Genomic DNA, 16512 nt, shown 5'->3' with positions numbered 1-16512 from the left:
ATTGAAAATCAGCTGCTAAAGGATTGATGGCCCAGTTGGAAAAATTTAATAATGCTTGGATAAATCTTACATTAAAAGTATGGCAGAAGGTGGTTAATTCATGTGGAATTAATAACATGTTAAAACTCTTTAGATGGTGTGCATATGATACCAAATTCCTTCCCAACAGAGGAGATAAAAGATTTGAGCTATGGATAAAGAAAGGTCTTACAACCTACCTCTCATTTATAGATAAAAGAGTATTACAAAGTTTCCAAATCCTGCAGGACAAACATGGCCTAGAACATAATGACTTTTTTAGGTACCTTCAAATACGAAACTATGTTAATCAGAGTTGTAGATATACAGACCTATCAACAGTAGAATTAGAATTTTTCAAGATTCTGAATTCGGCTTGCAGTTCAATACCTAGTAAATCAGTTTCTTGCCTATATACTGCACTCTCCCATGCTAAAAATGTAAATACACTGTATATTAAAGAGAAGTGGGAGAAAGAAGCGGGGTTGGTACTTTCAGAGGAGGCTTGGGGGAAAATCTGCAGCTTTCAATGGTCCTCGACTAATTCTTTGACTTGGAGAGAACATCGTTGGAAAAACATTATGATACTTCAAGACCCCATATCAGGAAAAATATAAAGATACAAATGTGATGTGTTGGAGAAGGTGCGGCTCCAAGGAGGCAAATCATTTTCATATTTTCTGGGATTGCCCTAAATTAAGTCTATTTTGGGAAGGTATTCATAGAACATTAGTTAAGGTACTTAGGTCCCAGATACCTCTGAACTTTGAGACGCTCTATTTGGGGCATGTATTGTTCCTTGAACAGAAGGAAGATATAAAGTTGCTGCAGGCCCTCTTAGCGGCAAGTAAGAAATCAATCACTAGAAAATGGCTAAATCCAATACCACCTACATTAGAAGATTGGTACGAAATTATCTTGGAAATATTTAAAATGGAAAAGTTGACTTACTCCCTGAGAACTCAAAAAGAAACATTTTATCAAATCTGGAATAAATGGATTGAATATATAACCCCAATGCGAGCAGACTTTAGATGACTCTCCTAATGATTTATATTGCTCTTCTCATCAACACAGTAATATTGCTAACGTAAGCACCCCTAGTCTAAATGTTTGTTTTTTTTTTGGAAAATAGAGAATTAACACAAGTAAAGGGAAAGATTTGGGAAAGGGATAAAAAAAATGAAAAAATTAAGTAAATAAGTACATAGGGATTGGATAATTATGTCTGCGGGCAGGAACAAGCACGAACAAATTGGGATATAAACACCTACAATGGTTGGTATATAGGCTTGTATGCAACATCTTGGACCAGTGGAAATGGTCCAGAAGGGTTGTATGGGAACTATTATTACCATTTTTCTTAACAACTAATTTCATTACTTAGCCTAATAGGTTAGATTTACCACAGTACATAATTATCTATTTAAATGTTTATTTTCCTTTTATATCATCTCAATGTGTACTTAAGAATGTATAAATAATTGTAGTTTTATACATATAAAAAAAATGGAAAAGGTTATATGTGTGAAAAAAGTACATGATAATTGTGAATTCCTTATCCAAATAAAAATAAAATTAAAAAAAAAGAAAAAAAAGAAAATCAGCTGCTGCTGTCAGGTCCTACTTAGTAGAGCACTTCAATCAAATGGCTGCAGGTTCAAGTTTATTCCAGGACCATAAGATCAGAAGTGGAACTCCCAGTGCAGCACTGGAGGATCTCAACATTTTTGGATGACAACTTTCAGGTAAGATGTTAAACATGGGTCCCATTTGCCTGTTGACTTAAAAAATACACACAAAATTACCTTAAGGACGAGCACAGAAGTTCTTTTAGTATGTTGACAAAATCTATCCTTCTACCAGAATCAGGGGAACAAATTATTTAGTTTATTGTAGTTTACCAACACTACATCACATGCAGCTAAGCAAATCTAAAACACTTTATTTATTTTTTATTGACAAACAGTGTGGATTAGGCCCTTTGAGTTGCAACACCTGACAATCCCCCAATTTAATCCAAGCCTAATCACTGGACAATTTACAATGACACCCTATGGTACACCTTATTAGCTGTACAGCTCCTTTCGCAGTCTTATGGTCAAGAAAGGTGCCAAATAAATGGAGGGCAATGTATCCCCCACTTGCAGCTTAGCAAACTCACTGTATAATTTCTGAGCTTCTCCTATAAAATATGCATCACTTGCGAGTTCCAACACATTGAGATCCCACACTTAAATCATGTATTCACACCTGGAACAAAGTGGTCCAATCAGTGGGAGATAGAGGAACACGCAGCATTTTCCACCTTGCATGGCCTCAATTCCTCCTCGATTCTCAGCACTCCCTGATTTGAATTGAACTGGAATTACTTTGTTGGGAACGTTACAATGGTACACTATGAAGTAAAGTTTTGTATACTTAGCTGCAAATGGAGGTGTCAATACTGATTGCGAAGCACTTTCCCCATCTGAGCCCTTGCTGAGCATTAGTCACTACTTTGCATTAATTATTCTCCAGTTTTCTGATCACCAGTGATCTCTTTTGATATCATGGATAGAGCTGAAGCAACTCTAATGATTCAACTCTTTGACAATAACTGCAAAGTCACTGGTTTGAACATTCCCCAGTGTTGTCTTATTCCCCAGGAATGAGAAAATATAATTAAACCTCTTAGTCTCAAACAGTGCCACTAAGAGCAATTTCCAGGAATTTTCAACTCATTTAACCACTCTAATCATTCATAAAGTCATTACAGCAAAGGGGAGAATTCTTGTCTTAGCACACTGAATAGTTTCTCATGGGAATCAGAACAATTATTATGCTCATCTTAGGGGTAAATCTTATTATATCTTCTATGGATTTCACTGCAGTCCTGCCCCTTCTGTTGTGACACTGTAATATTTTCTCAGGGGAAAAGTTTTTTGCATCTTCTGCTGTGCTCCTCCCTACTAGCTCTTCAGTCTCCATTGGATGCGCTGTTACACACTCAGTCCAGAATTCTTCCCTAGGAGAGCCCCATCCTTTCTTGTTACGGGAGAGAGGCAAGGACTCAGAATGTCCCATCAAAAACAAGAGGTAGAAGCACAATCCATCCGCAGCAGCATTGAAAATAGCAGTGGATGAATATCCAACAGGAAAGTCTACGGGAGATTACAGAGTATGTGACTGACTGGAAAGTTCTTTCAAAAAGCTGTCAGAATTTTGCACATATGAATGGTCTTCCTTGGCAATTTGAGATGCTTTAGGAAGACAGGTGGAAATTAACAGAGTGGAAAGGAGGTTAGTGGCTTCATTCTGTGACTGCAAAAGAGCAGAGTATACAACAGGAGATAGAAGAGTCCTCCACACCCTCGGCTATTTGCACAAAGGTTGAAAAAGGAGAATCTCAGAGTTGTATCCTGCATACATACTCCGATAATAAATGAACCTTTGAGTAAGCAGTACTCACTGTGTTCACAGCCAGATTCATCTGAGCTATCTCTGCATTGGGAAGTTCCATCGCACTCCAGGTTACGATCGATGCAACAGTTGTCTGCGCACTTAAACTGCTGCTCAGTGCATTCTCCGGTGCAGCCTGTGGGGTGAGGGGCAAGTGAACAGAGGTCAGGAGGAAATGGTTAAGTATTTGAACGACAGAATTGTGCAGAGGAACCCCAGCACGTTGATCACTGTCAGTCACAAACTTATCAAACCCGTGCCCGGTAGATCTTGCTGGCGAAGGGCCTACAGCACCATCACTTCATTCCCAAGCTTACGCAGTGAAGGAGCTAAAGCACTCTCAACACCAGTGATAAAAGGCATTAATAATAACGTGAACAAATAAAATCAGCTGAAAATACAGAAATTCTTCAATAATTTAAAAGACAGAACTTATAATCCTCACTCTTCTTCCTCACAGCCCTGAAGTCCCAATGGGGCTTCAGATCCTGGGCACGGGGTTCTGGAACTCATTGGCAGACAATCTCTGCAAGATTGAACTCTGCCATTAGACGCATGAAGTCTCCAATGAAGGAATATAGTGACAGACACGACTGTGCGAGACTACATTTGCACAAGTCTCTGGTATTTAATAGACAAGTGTTTATGGAGTCAAAGAGAAATACTGTAAGATCATAGGAGCAGGATTAGGCCATTCGGCTCATTGAGTCTCCTCCACTATTCCATCATGGCTGATTTATTTTCTCCCTCAACCCCATTCTCCTGCCCTCTGCCCATAACCTTTGACACCCTGACGAATCAGGAACTCATCAACCTCCGCTTTAAATGTACTCAATGACTTGGCCTCCATAGACATCTGTGACAATGAATTCCTCAGATTCACTGCCCTCTGGCTAAAGAAATTCCTCCTCACCTCTGTTCTAAATGGACCTCCCTCTATTCAGAGGTTATACTGAATCCTAGGCCTCCCCACTGGAGGAAACTCATTCTTCACATACGCTCCATCTAGGTATTTCAATATTCAATGGGTTTCAATGAGACCCCTCCCCCCCTCTATCTTCTAAACTCTAGTAAGTACAGGCCCAGGGCTATCAAATGGTCCTCAGATGTTAACTCTTCCATTCCCAGAATCATTCTAATGAACTTCTTCTGGACCGTCTCCACGCCAGCACATCTTTTCTTAGATAAGGAGCCTAAAACTGCTCACAATACTCCAAGTGCAGTCTGACTAATGCCCTATAAAGCCTCAGCGTGACATCCTTGCTCTTATATTCTAGTCCTCTCGAAATGAATACTAATGTTGTATTTGCCCTCTTTACCACCAACTCAACCTGCAAGTTGCCCTTCAAGAAATCCTACACAAGGACTCAGGTCCTTTTGCACCTCTGATTTTTGAATTTTCTCCCCACTTAGAAAACTGCGCACACCTTACATCCTTCTACCAAAGTGCAACACCATACACTTCCTTAGATGTTACTCCATCTGCCACTTCTTTGCCCATTCTCCCAATCTTACTCAGTTCTTCTGCATCCTCCCTGGTTCCTCAACACTACCTGCACCACTGCTTATTCTGCAGACATGGCCACAAAGCCATCAATTAGCATATTAAGTGAAAAGAAGAGATCCCAACACTTAAACCTGTGGAACTCCACTAGACACTGGCAGCCAACCAGAAAGTGCCCTTTATTCCCAGTCCTTGCCTCCTGTCAGCCAGCCAAACTTCTACTGATACTGGTATATTTCCTGTACACCAGGGACTCTCATCTTGTCAAGCAGCCTCACGTGTGGCACCTTGTCAAGGCCTTCTGAAAATTCAAGTAAACAACATCCACCCGATTCTCCTTCGTCTACCCTGCCTGTTATTTCCCCAAAGACTTCCAATAGATTTGTCAGGCAAGATTCCCCATAAGGAAACCGTATTGAATTTGGCCTATTTTAATATGTGCCTCCAAGAACCCCAAAACGTCATCCTTAATAACAGACTCCAACCTCTCAGCAACCAATAAAGTCAGACTAACAGGTGACTTGTTTACCTTCAGACCTTTCAGCTTTCCAAGCAACTTCTCCTTAGTAACAGCAGCTACACTCAATTCTGCCCTTCGATCCTCTTGAATTTGTGGCATATGACTGGGGCCTTCCATTGTGAAGATCGACGAACCCAGAGGAAACCCAGGTGGCCACAGGGAGAATAGGCTAAATCATGAGTGGCTAGGATTAACAGAAAAATCCAAGCCAAAGTACGTTTAAAGGCAAGATGTTTTTATTCTGCTCTTATTTTTATCTTTACTCTTGTGGTTGACAGCAGAACAGCAATGGCTGAAGTTTCTGGGAGCAATTTGGAAGGTGCAGGATAAATACATCCCAGAGGGAGGATGACGCAACCATGGCTGACGAGGGAATGCATAAAAGCTAAAGAGAAGGTATATAATACAGCAAAAGTTAGCGGAAGTTAGAGAATTGGGAAACTTTAAAAAAAAACAAAAGGCAACTAAACAAGCAACAAGCTGAAATATGAAGGTAAGCTAGCCGATAATATAAAAGTAGATACAAAAAGTTATTTTATGTATATAAAGAATAAAAAGAGAGGTGAGAGTAGATATTGGACCACTGGAAAATGATGTTGGCGAGGTAGGAATGGGGGACAAAAAAAAAGCAAACAAACTAAAGTAGAAGAAATCGATATATCATTTCAGATACTGTTGGAGAGGTTGACCTGACAGAGGAAGACCACAGCAAACAGGACTCTGGCATTCTGCCCAGTGCCATGATCAAGGGAGCAAGGAGAAATGCAGTACTTATAGGGGATTCCATAGTGAGGGGAACAGACAAGAGATTCTGTGAGCCAAACAAGGATACCCGGATGGTGTGTTGCCTCCCTGGTGCCAGGGTACGGGATGTCTCAGATCGGGTCCAGAGTATTCTGAGGAGAGAGGGAGAGCAGTCAGAAGTCTTGGTACATGTTGGTACCAGTGACATAGACAGAAAAAGAGAGGAGGTCCTGAAGGAAGATTACTGGGAGCTAGGAAGAAAATTGAAAAGCCGGACCTCCAGAGTAATAATCTCAGGATTACTGCCTGAGCCACGCGCTAATGATGGTAAGAATAGCAGAATTAAGCAGATGAATGTGTGGCTAAGTAACTGGTACAGGGGGCAGGGCTTCAAATTCTTGGATCATTGGGATCTATTTTGGGGGAAGTATGACTTATAGAAAAACAATGGGTTACACCTGAACTGAAAGGGTACTAATATCCTGGCGGGATTGTTTAAAATAGCTATTAGGGAGGGTTTAATCTAAGTTGGCAAGGGGAAGGAAACCAGGGTGTTAGGGTCGAGGAAGAGGAGACTAGAAATAAGTCAAAGATACTGTGCAGCAAAGATGGCAAGAAGGACAGGCAGGTGAATAGACAGAATGATTTGGTGTGCGATAGAAATATAGCAAAATCGGTAACAGATACTGATCTAAATGTACTGTACGTGCAGCATTAGAAATAAAGTGGATGACCTTGTTGTACAGCTACAGGTTAAAAGATATGACATTGTGGCCATCACCAAGTGGCTAAATGATGGATGTGATTGGGAGCTGAATGCCCAAGGATACATAGTGTATAGGAAAGATAGGAAGATAGGTAAAGGGGGTGGTGTGGCCCTGATGGTAAGCAACAATATCAAATCACTAGAAAGAAGGAATTCAGAAGGATCATAGGATCATCAAAGGATCAGAAGGGGTAGAATCCTTATGGGTCTAGTTAAGAAATGGCAAGGTAAAAAGACACTAATAGCAGTTATATACAGGCCTCCAAACAGCAGCCGGGATGTGGACTACAAGTTACAGCTGGAAATAGAAAAAGCATGTCAGAAGGAAAATGTCAAGATAATTATGGGGGATTTTAATTTGAAAGTGGATTGGGAAAGTCAGGAAGGTACTGAATCTCAGGAGAGGGAGTTTGTAGAATGCCAATGGGATGGCTTTTTGGAGCAGCTTGTCCATAAGCCCACCAGGGGATCGGCTGTTTTGGATTGGGTGCTGTGTAATGAACCTGAGGCGATTAGGGAGCTGGAGGTAATGGAACCCCTTGGAAGAAGTGATCATAATATGATTGAGTTCAGTTTCAGATTTGAAAAGGAGAAGCTGGTATCAGGTGTATCGATATTTCAGTGGAACAAAGGAAATTACAGTGGTATGAGAGAGGAACTGGCCCAAGTCGATTGGAGAACTAAGCTAGATGGAGGGACGGTACAGCAGAATTGGATGAAATTCCTACAAGAAATAAGGAAAGTGCAGGAAAAATATATTCCAAGAAAAAAGAAAATCGTGAGTGGAAAAATGGCACAAATGTGGCTAACGAGAGAAGTTAAGGCTAAAATAAAAGCAAAAGAGATGGCATACAAGGAAGCAAAAATTAGTGGGAAAACTGAGGACTGGACGACTTTTAAAAACTTACAGAAGGAAACTAAGAAAGTCATTAGGAAAGAAAAGATGAATTATGAAAGGAAGTTGGCAATTAACATAAAAAAGGATACTAAGAGTTTTTTTTAAATATATGAAGAATAAAAGCGTGACACGGGTAGATATAGGACCGATTGAAAATGATGCTGGAAAATTATAATAGGTGACAAAGAGATGGCAGTGGAACTAAATGAGTATTTTGCGTCACTCTTCACAGTGGAAGACATTAGCAACACACCTGATAGCCAGAGGTCTCAGGGAATAGAATTAGGTACAGTCAAGATTTACTAGTGTTTGGGAAGCTAAATGGACTGAGAATATATAAGTCTCCCAGACCAGATGAGGTGCACCCACGGATTCTGAAGGCTTTGGAGTTTGTGGAGGCATTGGAAATGATCTTCCAGGAATCAATAGACTCTGGCATGGTTCCGGAGGACTGAAAGGTCGCAAATGTAGTTTCACTGTTTAAGAAAGGAGGGAGGCAGCAAAAAGAAAATTACAGACCTATTAGTCTGACATCAGTAGTTGGAAAGTTATTGGAATCGATCCTCAAGTACGAGGTTATGAAATACTTTGAGGTGCATGACAAGATAGGCCCAAGCCAGCATGGTTTCATGATGGGAAGATCCTGCCTCACCAACCTATTGGAATTTTTTGAGGTAATCTCAAATAAGATTGACAAGGGAGAGGCTGTGGATGTTGTGTATTTGGATATTCAAAAGGCCTTCGATAAGGTGCCGCATAAGAGGCTGCTTAATAAGATGAGAGGCCATGGAATTACAGGAAAGATATTGGAATGGGTGGAGCATTGGCTGATAGGCCGAAAGCAAAGGGTAGGAATAAAGGGATCCTATTCTGATTGGTTGCCGGTTGCTAGTGGTGCTCCGCAGGGGTCGGTGTTGGGGCGGCTTCTTTTTACAATGTATATCGATGATTTAGATTATGGATTAAATGGTTTTGTGGTTAAGTCTGCGGATAACACCAAGATGTGGAGGAGCAGGAAGTGTTGAAGAAACGCAAAGGTTGCAGAGAGACTTGGTCAGTTTAGGAGAGTGGGCAAAGAAATGGCAGATGAGATACAATGTTGAGAAAAGTACGGTTGTACCTTTTGGAAGAAATAATCAGGCAGATTATTACTTAGATGGGGAGACAATTCAAAAATCGGAAGTGCAAAGGGACTTGGGGGTCCTCGTGCAGGCTACCCTAAAGGTTAACCGCTAGGTTGGATTGGCAGTAAGGAAAGCGAATGCTATGTTGGCATTCAATTCAAGAGGAATAGTGTAAGGAGGTGTTGATGAGGCTTTATGGGGCACTGGTGAGACCGCATTTGGAATACTGTGTGCAGTTTTGGGCTCCCCATCTTAGAAGGGATGTACTGATGTTGGAGAGAGTTAAGAGAAGATTTACGAGGATGATTCCTGGAATGCAGGGGCTAACATATGAGGAGCGTTTGTCGGCTCTTGAACTGTATCCATTAGAGTATAGAAGAATGAGAGGGGATCTCATAGAAACATTTCGAATGTTGAAAAGGTTGGACAGAGTAGATGTGGAAAGGCTGTTTCCCTTGGTGGGTGAGTCCACGACAAGAGGCCACAGAATTAGAGGGTACCCATTTAAAACAGAGATGAGGAGAAATTTTTTTAGCCATAGGGCCGTGGATTTATGGAATTCGTTGCCACATATGGCTGTGGAGGCCTGATCATTGAGGGCGTTTAAGGAGGAGATTGATAGGTATCTAATTAGTCAGGGTATCAAGTGATATGGAGAAAAAGCCGGAAATTGGAACTAGATGGGAGAATAGTTTAGCTCATGGTAGAGTGGCGGAGCAGGCTCGATGGACCGAATGGCCTACTTCTGCTCCTTTGTCTTGTGATCTTGTGAGGTATTTTGCATCAGCCTTCACTGTGGAAGACACCAGCAATATGTCAGCAATTCAACACTGTCAGGAGGAGAAGTGAGTTATTACTAAGGAGAAGGTGCTTGGGAAGCTGGAAGGTGTGAAGGTAGATAAGTCACCTGGATCAGATTGATGCCAACCCAGGATTCTGAGAGAGGTAGCCAAAGAGAATATGGAGGCATTAGTAGTGGTCCTTAAAGAATCACTAGATTCTGGAACGTTTCCAGAGGACTGGAAAATTGCAAAGGTCACTCCACTCTTTAAGGAGGGAGGGAGAGAGGCAAAATAAAAGAAATGATAGGCCAATTAGTCTGACTTCAGTGGTTGGGAAGAGTTGGAGTCCATTAATAAGGAGGAGGTTTCGGGATACTTGGAGGCACATGATAAAATAGGCCAAAGTCAGCATGGTTTCCTTAAGGGGAAATCTTGCCTGACCAATCTGGATAAAGGAGTGTCAGTGGATGTTGTTTACTTGAATTTTCAGAAGGCCTTTGACAAAGTACCACATATGAGGCAGCTAAACAAGATAAGAGCCCATGGTATTACAGGAAAGATACAAGCATGCATACAAGATTGTCCCACTGGCGGGAAGCAAAGAATGAGAATAAAGGGCAGTTTTTTCGTTGGCTGCCATTGTCTATTGATGTTCCACAGGGGTCAGTGATGGGACTGCTTCTTTTGTTATATGTTAATGATTTGGATGACAGAATTGATGACTTTGTGACCAAGTTTCCGGAAGATACAAAGATAGGTGGAGGGGCAGGCTGTGTTGAGAAAGCAGAGAGTCTGCAAAAGGATGTGGAAAGATGAGGGGAATTGGCAAAGAAGTAGCAGATGGAATATAGTGTAGGAAAGTGTGTAGTCATGCAATTTGGTAGAAGGAATAAAAGCATAAAATATTTTCTAAACAGAGAGAAAATACAAAAATAAGAGGTGCAAAGGGACTTGGCGTCCTCATGCAGGATTCCCTATAGGTTAACTTGCAGGTTGAGTCTAGTACTGTTAAGTTCAGTTGCAATGTTATATTTAAGTTTGCTGATGACACCACAGTTGTGGACTGAATCAAAGGTGGTGAAGATTCAGCATATTGAAAGTCTGGCTGAACAGTTCACAATAACAACCTCTTACTCAATGTCAGCAAGACCAAAGAGTTGATTATTGAGTTGGAGGAGGAAGAAACTGGAGGTCTATGAGCCAGTCCTCATCAGGGGATAAGGAGTGGAGAGGGCCAGCAACTTTAATGTTCTCCGTGTTAGTTTTTTCAGAGGATCTGCTTGAACTCAGCACATAACTATCATTACAAAGAAGGCACAGTATCACCTCTACTTTCTTGGAAGTTTGCACAAATTTGGCATGTCATCTAAAACTTTTATAGATCCACAACGGAGAATATACAGAATGGCTAAATCACGGTGTGGTACGAAAACACCAATTCCCCCTGAACAGAAAAACATACAAAAAGTAGTGGATACAGCCCAGTCCATCTCCGGTGAAGCCTTCCCCCCACCATTGAGTACATTCACAAGAAGAGCTGTCGCAGGAAAGCAGCCTCCATCATCAAGGACCCCCATCATCTGGACATGCTCTCTTCTCACTGCCGCCATCAGGAAGGAGGTACAGGAGCCTCAGGTCCCACACCACCAGGTTCAGGAACAGTTATTAGCCCTCAAACATCAGGGTCTTGAACCAGAGGAAATAACTTCACTCATCCCAACCCTGAACTGATTTCACAATCTGTGGACTCACTTTTAAGGACTCTACAACCCATGTTCTTGATATTTATTGCTTACTAATTATTATTTTCTTTTTTTGCACTTCATAGTTTGTTAAATTTTGCACATTGGTTGCTTGTCTGTCTTTGTCTTGTGTGGTTTTTCATTGATTATATTACATTTCTTTGTATCTACTGTGAATGCCCACAAGAAAATGAATGTCAGGGTAGCATATAGTGACATATATACACTATGATAATAGATTTACTTTGGACTTTGAATCGCAGTTAAGAAAGGCAAATGCAATGTTAGCATTCATTTTGAGAGGACTAGAATACAAAAGCAATGATGTAATGCTGAGGCTTTATAAGACAGTCAGACCGCACCTGGAGTGTTGTGAGCAGTTTGGGATGCTCTAAGAATTAATGTGCTGGCATTGGAGAGGGTTCAGAGGAGATTCACAAGAATTATCCCAGGAATGAAAGGGTTAACACCTAATGAGTGTTTGATGTCTCTTGTTCTGTCGTCACTGGAGCTGAGAAGGATGAAGTGGGATCTCATTGAATGGTATTGAATATTGAAGGGCCCAGATAGAATGGATGTGGAGTGGTTGTTTCCTATAATGGGGAGTCGAGGACCAGTGGGCACAGCCTCAGAATAGAAGGACGTCGACTTAAAACAGTGATGAGGAGGAATTTCTTTAACCTGATGAATCTGTGAAATTCATTGCCACAATGTAGAGGCTAAATCATTCAATGTAGTTAAAGTGAAAGTTTATATAGGTTCTTAATTAGTAAGGGTGTCAAAGGTTATAAGGAGCAGGCAGGAGAAAGAAGTTGAGAGGGATGAAAAAAAAATCAGTCATGATGGAATGGTAGAGCAGACTCAATGGGACAAATGGCCTAATTCTGCTCCAATGACTGACGGTATTACTTCTCATTTCACAATCTTTAAATACTGTATGGTTTGACAAGCACCTTCCAGGTCCTCATCCAAAAGGTTAGTCTTCATGTGCTTAGACTGGTTGTAGGCTGATTCACCTTGGAGAGGCGTCATAAGATAATTCAAGTCTAAGCTTACTGATCTGAGGAAACACTCCAAAACCCACCAGCGTCCAACCATTTCTTAAATGAAGCATCCACTGGACCATTTGCAAGGGTATTCCATGCATTGATACAGTTCATAACATAATCCTAAATTTACCTCTTGCCAGTATGAGTTTGTATTCCACTAGCCATTCTGATCCAATTTAGTTTTAAGTATCACCTCTTCCTATCCTGTTTACTGAGTCACATGCAATGTCACACCTTGGGCATGTTCTTTCTAAATCACAGAGCCCAAATTTCCCAGTTCGTTTGCCATAAAAGGACCAAAAAGATCAGAAAACACATGGACTATTTTCTGGAGCTGCCTATAGTTGTTGAGTCGCACCCAAATCTAGATGACAATAAAAGAGGACTACGTGTCTTCATAATCATAAATCTCAGAAACCAGGAGTGGAAATCTGACAGATTGTGTTCCTTTGATCGTGCATTCATTTTGAAAGTACTTTTCTTTAAAGTACACTTGAGGATGACGGTATATATACGTGTGAGTTCTCTTACAGTCTGAGAAGCACTTGAAAATTCAAAAAAACAGTGATACTCACGTGGAAGATCTGATCTGCGTGAGGACTTGGCATCATCTGAAAGACAGAGAATGGAGGTTAGTTCCACATTTCATTTAGACAAAGGATACCGCCAGGTCTCTGCCAACTCTCAGAGTAATCCCATCTTTTCTGCTGCCCCAGCCACAATATTCACTGTAACCTATTCTCTATCAATTCTCGCCAGATTTTACCACTCACCTACACATGAATTTACAGCAACCATCTAACCTACCAACCTGCACTTTTTTGGGATGTGAGAGTAACTGGAGCATGGGGAGAATGTAAAATTTCTGCAAATTTTACAAGAACTTGGCTCCCTGGAGCTGCGAGTCAGCACCTGCTGCAATATCGAGGCACTAAAATACCCATGGCCGTCCAAAGAGTTGGAAACTTCTCTACTAGTCACAATAACCTCTCCCATGTTGGACTGCACCCAATCAGTGAACAGGAACACAAGAAGTGGCAATTCCAGTGGTGAAAATTTAAAAAGGCAGCACTTCACAGCAGCTTTCAGAGTTGGGCTGTGCCCTATCAGTGAAAAGAATTCATGAGAAAGGGCGAATAAAAATACTGCAGGAGCAAGCGGAGCAGCCTTTGTTGGAGTGGCAATTGTGTGAGCGGGTCAGTGTTGAAGTGGCTTTAGCTCATCAGGCTTGGACAAGTTAAAATTTATCATCTTCTTTATTCTTCATTTCTCATCTGTTAGGACACTATTAATTCAGTCTGAATGACTCCAGGAGCTGTGTTTTGTTCCATGTGTGAAATCAGAATAATAGACCTCCAGCCCCCTGGATAACCACATCTGGACCAAGTGCACTGACCTGCAGTCTCTCAGAGAATGTGGTAAGGAACTGGAGCTGCAGCTCGATAACCTTCAGCTTACACAGGAGACTGAGGAAATGACAGATAGGGAGGAAGTCACCCCTAGATTGCAGGGGCCAGGTAACTGGGTGACTGTCTGGGAAAGAAGGGAAAGGTGCAACGAGTAGAGATTATGCTTTTGGCCATTACCCCCAATTAGAAGTATACCCCTTTGGATACTGTTGAGTAGGATGACCTACAAGGGGGGAGCTCAGCTACCACTGAGTCTGGCACTGTGGCTCAGAAGAGAAGAGAGATGAAGAGGACTGCAGTAGTGATAGGAGACTCCAGTGTTAGAGGAATAGAAATGAGATTCTGTGGATGCAATAGACATACCTGGATGGTGTGTTGCCTCCCAGGTGCCAGGGTCAGGGATGTCTCGGATCAGGTCCACAGCATTCTAAAGGGGGTAGGTGAGCAGCTAGAACTCTTTGTACACATTGGCACCAGTGACAGAGACAGGAAAAGGGAGGAGGTCCTGAAGAAAGATTTCAGGGACCTAAACAGAAAGCTGAAAAGCAGGACCTCCAGGGCAGTAATCTCTGGGTTGCTGCCTGTGCCACGTACCAGTGCGGGTAAGAATGGGATGATTTGGCAGGTGACCGCGTGGCTGAGCAACTGGTGTTGGGGGTAAAAGGTTCAGATTTCTGCATCATTGGGATCTGTTCTGGGGAAGGTATGACCTGTACAAAAGGGCCAGGCTACACCTGAGCCCAAAGGGGACCAATATCCTTATGGACAGGTTTGCTTGGGTTGTTTGGGAGCGTTTAAACTAATTTGACAGGGGGATGGGAACCAGGGTGATAGGGCTAAGATGGAGTAGTTGGTTTACAAACAGAAGCAGTGTGTAGTGAGACAGCTAGAAAGGACAGGCTGATGATAAGGCAAAATTGCAGTCAGTGGGATGAGCTGCAATGAAAATGGAGGACAAAATCAAAAAAGGGTCAATACAGGACTGAAGGTGTTATATTTGAATGCATGCAGTATACGGAATAAGGTAGAATTTGTAGCACAGTTACAGATTGGCCTGTATGAAGTTGTGGGCATCACTGAATTGTGGCTGAAAGAAGATTAGCATCCAAGAATACACATTATATTGAAAGGACAGGCAGGTAGTCAGAGGGGATGGCGTGACTCTGTTGGTAAAAATGAAATCAAATTATTAGAAAGAGGTGACATCTGATTGACAGGTATAGAATCGGTGTGGGTAGAACTAAGAAGCTGCAAGGGTAAAAAGACCTTGTTGGGAGCTATATATAGACCTCTGAACAGTAGCAAAGATATGGTCTACAAATTACAATGGAAGGTTGAAAATGCATGCCAAAAGGGCAATGTTATGATGGTCATGGGAAATTTCAATATGTAGGTAGACTGGGAAAATCAGGTTGCTGCTGGATCCCAAGCAGGGGAATTTGTTGAATGCCTATTAGACAGCTTTTTAGAGCAATTCGTGGTTGAGCCCGCTAGGGGATTAACCTTTCTGGATTGGGTACAATTAACCACAATTGATTAGAGAGCTTATGGTAAAGGAACCCTTAGGAGAAATTGATCATAGTATGACAGAATTCTCCCTGCAATCTGGGAAGGAGAAGATAAATCAGAGGTATCAGTATTAGAGTGGTGTAAAGGGAATTACAGAGGCATGAAAGAGCTGGCCAAAATTGATTGGAAGGGAACACTAGCAGGGATGATGGTAGAGCAGCAATGGCTGGAGTTTCTAGAAGTAATTTCGAATACAGATGCTCGACACTCCAGGGTTCTGAAAGAGCTGCCTGAAGAGATTGTGGGGGCATTAGTAATGATCTTTCAAGAATCAATATACTCTGGCATGGTTCCAGAGAACTGTAAAATTGCAAATGTCACACCACTCTTCAAGAAGGGAGAGAGGCAGAAGAAAGGAACTTATAGGCCAGTTAGCCTGACCTTAGTGGTTGGGAAGATGTTGGAGTTGATTGTTAAGGATGGGGTTTTGAGGTACTTGGAGGCATGTGATAAAATAGGCCACAGTCAGCATGGTTAATCTTGCCTGACAAACCCATCGGAATTATTTGATGAAATAACAGGTAGGATAGACAAAGGAGAATCAGTGGATGTTGTTAACTTGGATTTTCAAACAGTCTTTGACAAAGTGCTGCATATGAAGCTGATTAACAAGGTAAGACCCCATTGTATTATAGGAAAGATACTAACATGGATAGAGCATTGGCTGATTGGCAGGAGGCAAAGAATGAGAATAAAGGCAGCCTTTTCTGGTTGGCTACCGGTGGTTAGTGGTATTCAACATGGGTCTGAGTTAGGAACGCTTTTTCACGTTTTATGTCAATGATTTGGATGATGAAATTGATGGTGTTGTGGCCAATTTTGCAAATGATATGAAGATACATGGTGGGGCAGATAGTATTGAGGAAGCAGAGAGGCTACAGGAGGACTTAGACAGATTAGGAGAATGAGCAAAGAAGTGGCAGATGGAATACAATGTCAGAAAGTT

The 16512-nt window shown here is 41.7% G+C and overlaps 1 protein-coding gene across 1 annotated transcript in view; it reads right to left on the bottom strand.

Annotated features, from left to right (window-relative positions):
* The window catches only part of LOC134348673 (kunitz-type protease inhibitor 1-like), a 77476-nt gene that overhangs the window by 14905 nt on the left and 46059 nt on the right, over positions 1-16512 (bottom strand). The window contains exons 5-6 of the mRNA XM_063052442.1: positions 13164-13199; positions 3470-3595 (exon numbers count right to left, since the gene is read on the bottom strand). Of these exons, the coding sequence (XP_062908512.1) occupies positions 3470-3595; positions 13164-13199 (162 nt within the window). The remainder of the gene's footprint in view (positions 1-3469; positions 3596-13163; positions 13200-16512) is intronic.

The sequence above is a fragment of the Mobula hypostoma genome, chromosome 1 (genome assembly GCF_963921235.1).
Source record: "Mobula hypostoma chromosome 1, sMobHyp1.1, whole genome shotgun sequence".
Classification (NCBI taxonomy): domain Eukaryota; kingdom Metazoa; phylum Chordata; class Chondrichthyes; order Myliobatiformes; family Myliobatidae; genus Mobula; species Mobula hypostoma.
This window is presented reverse-complemented; position numbering and strand designations above follow the sequence as displayed.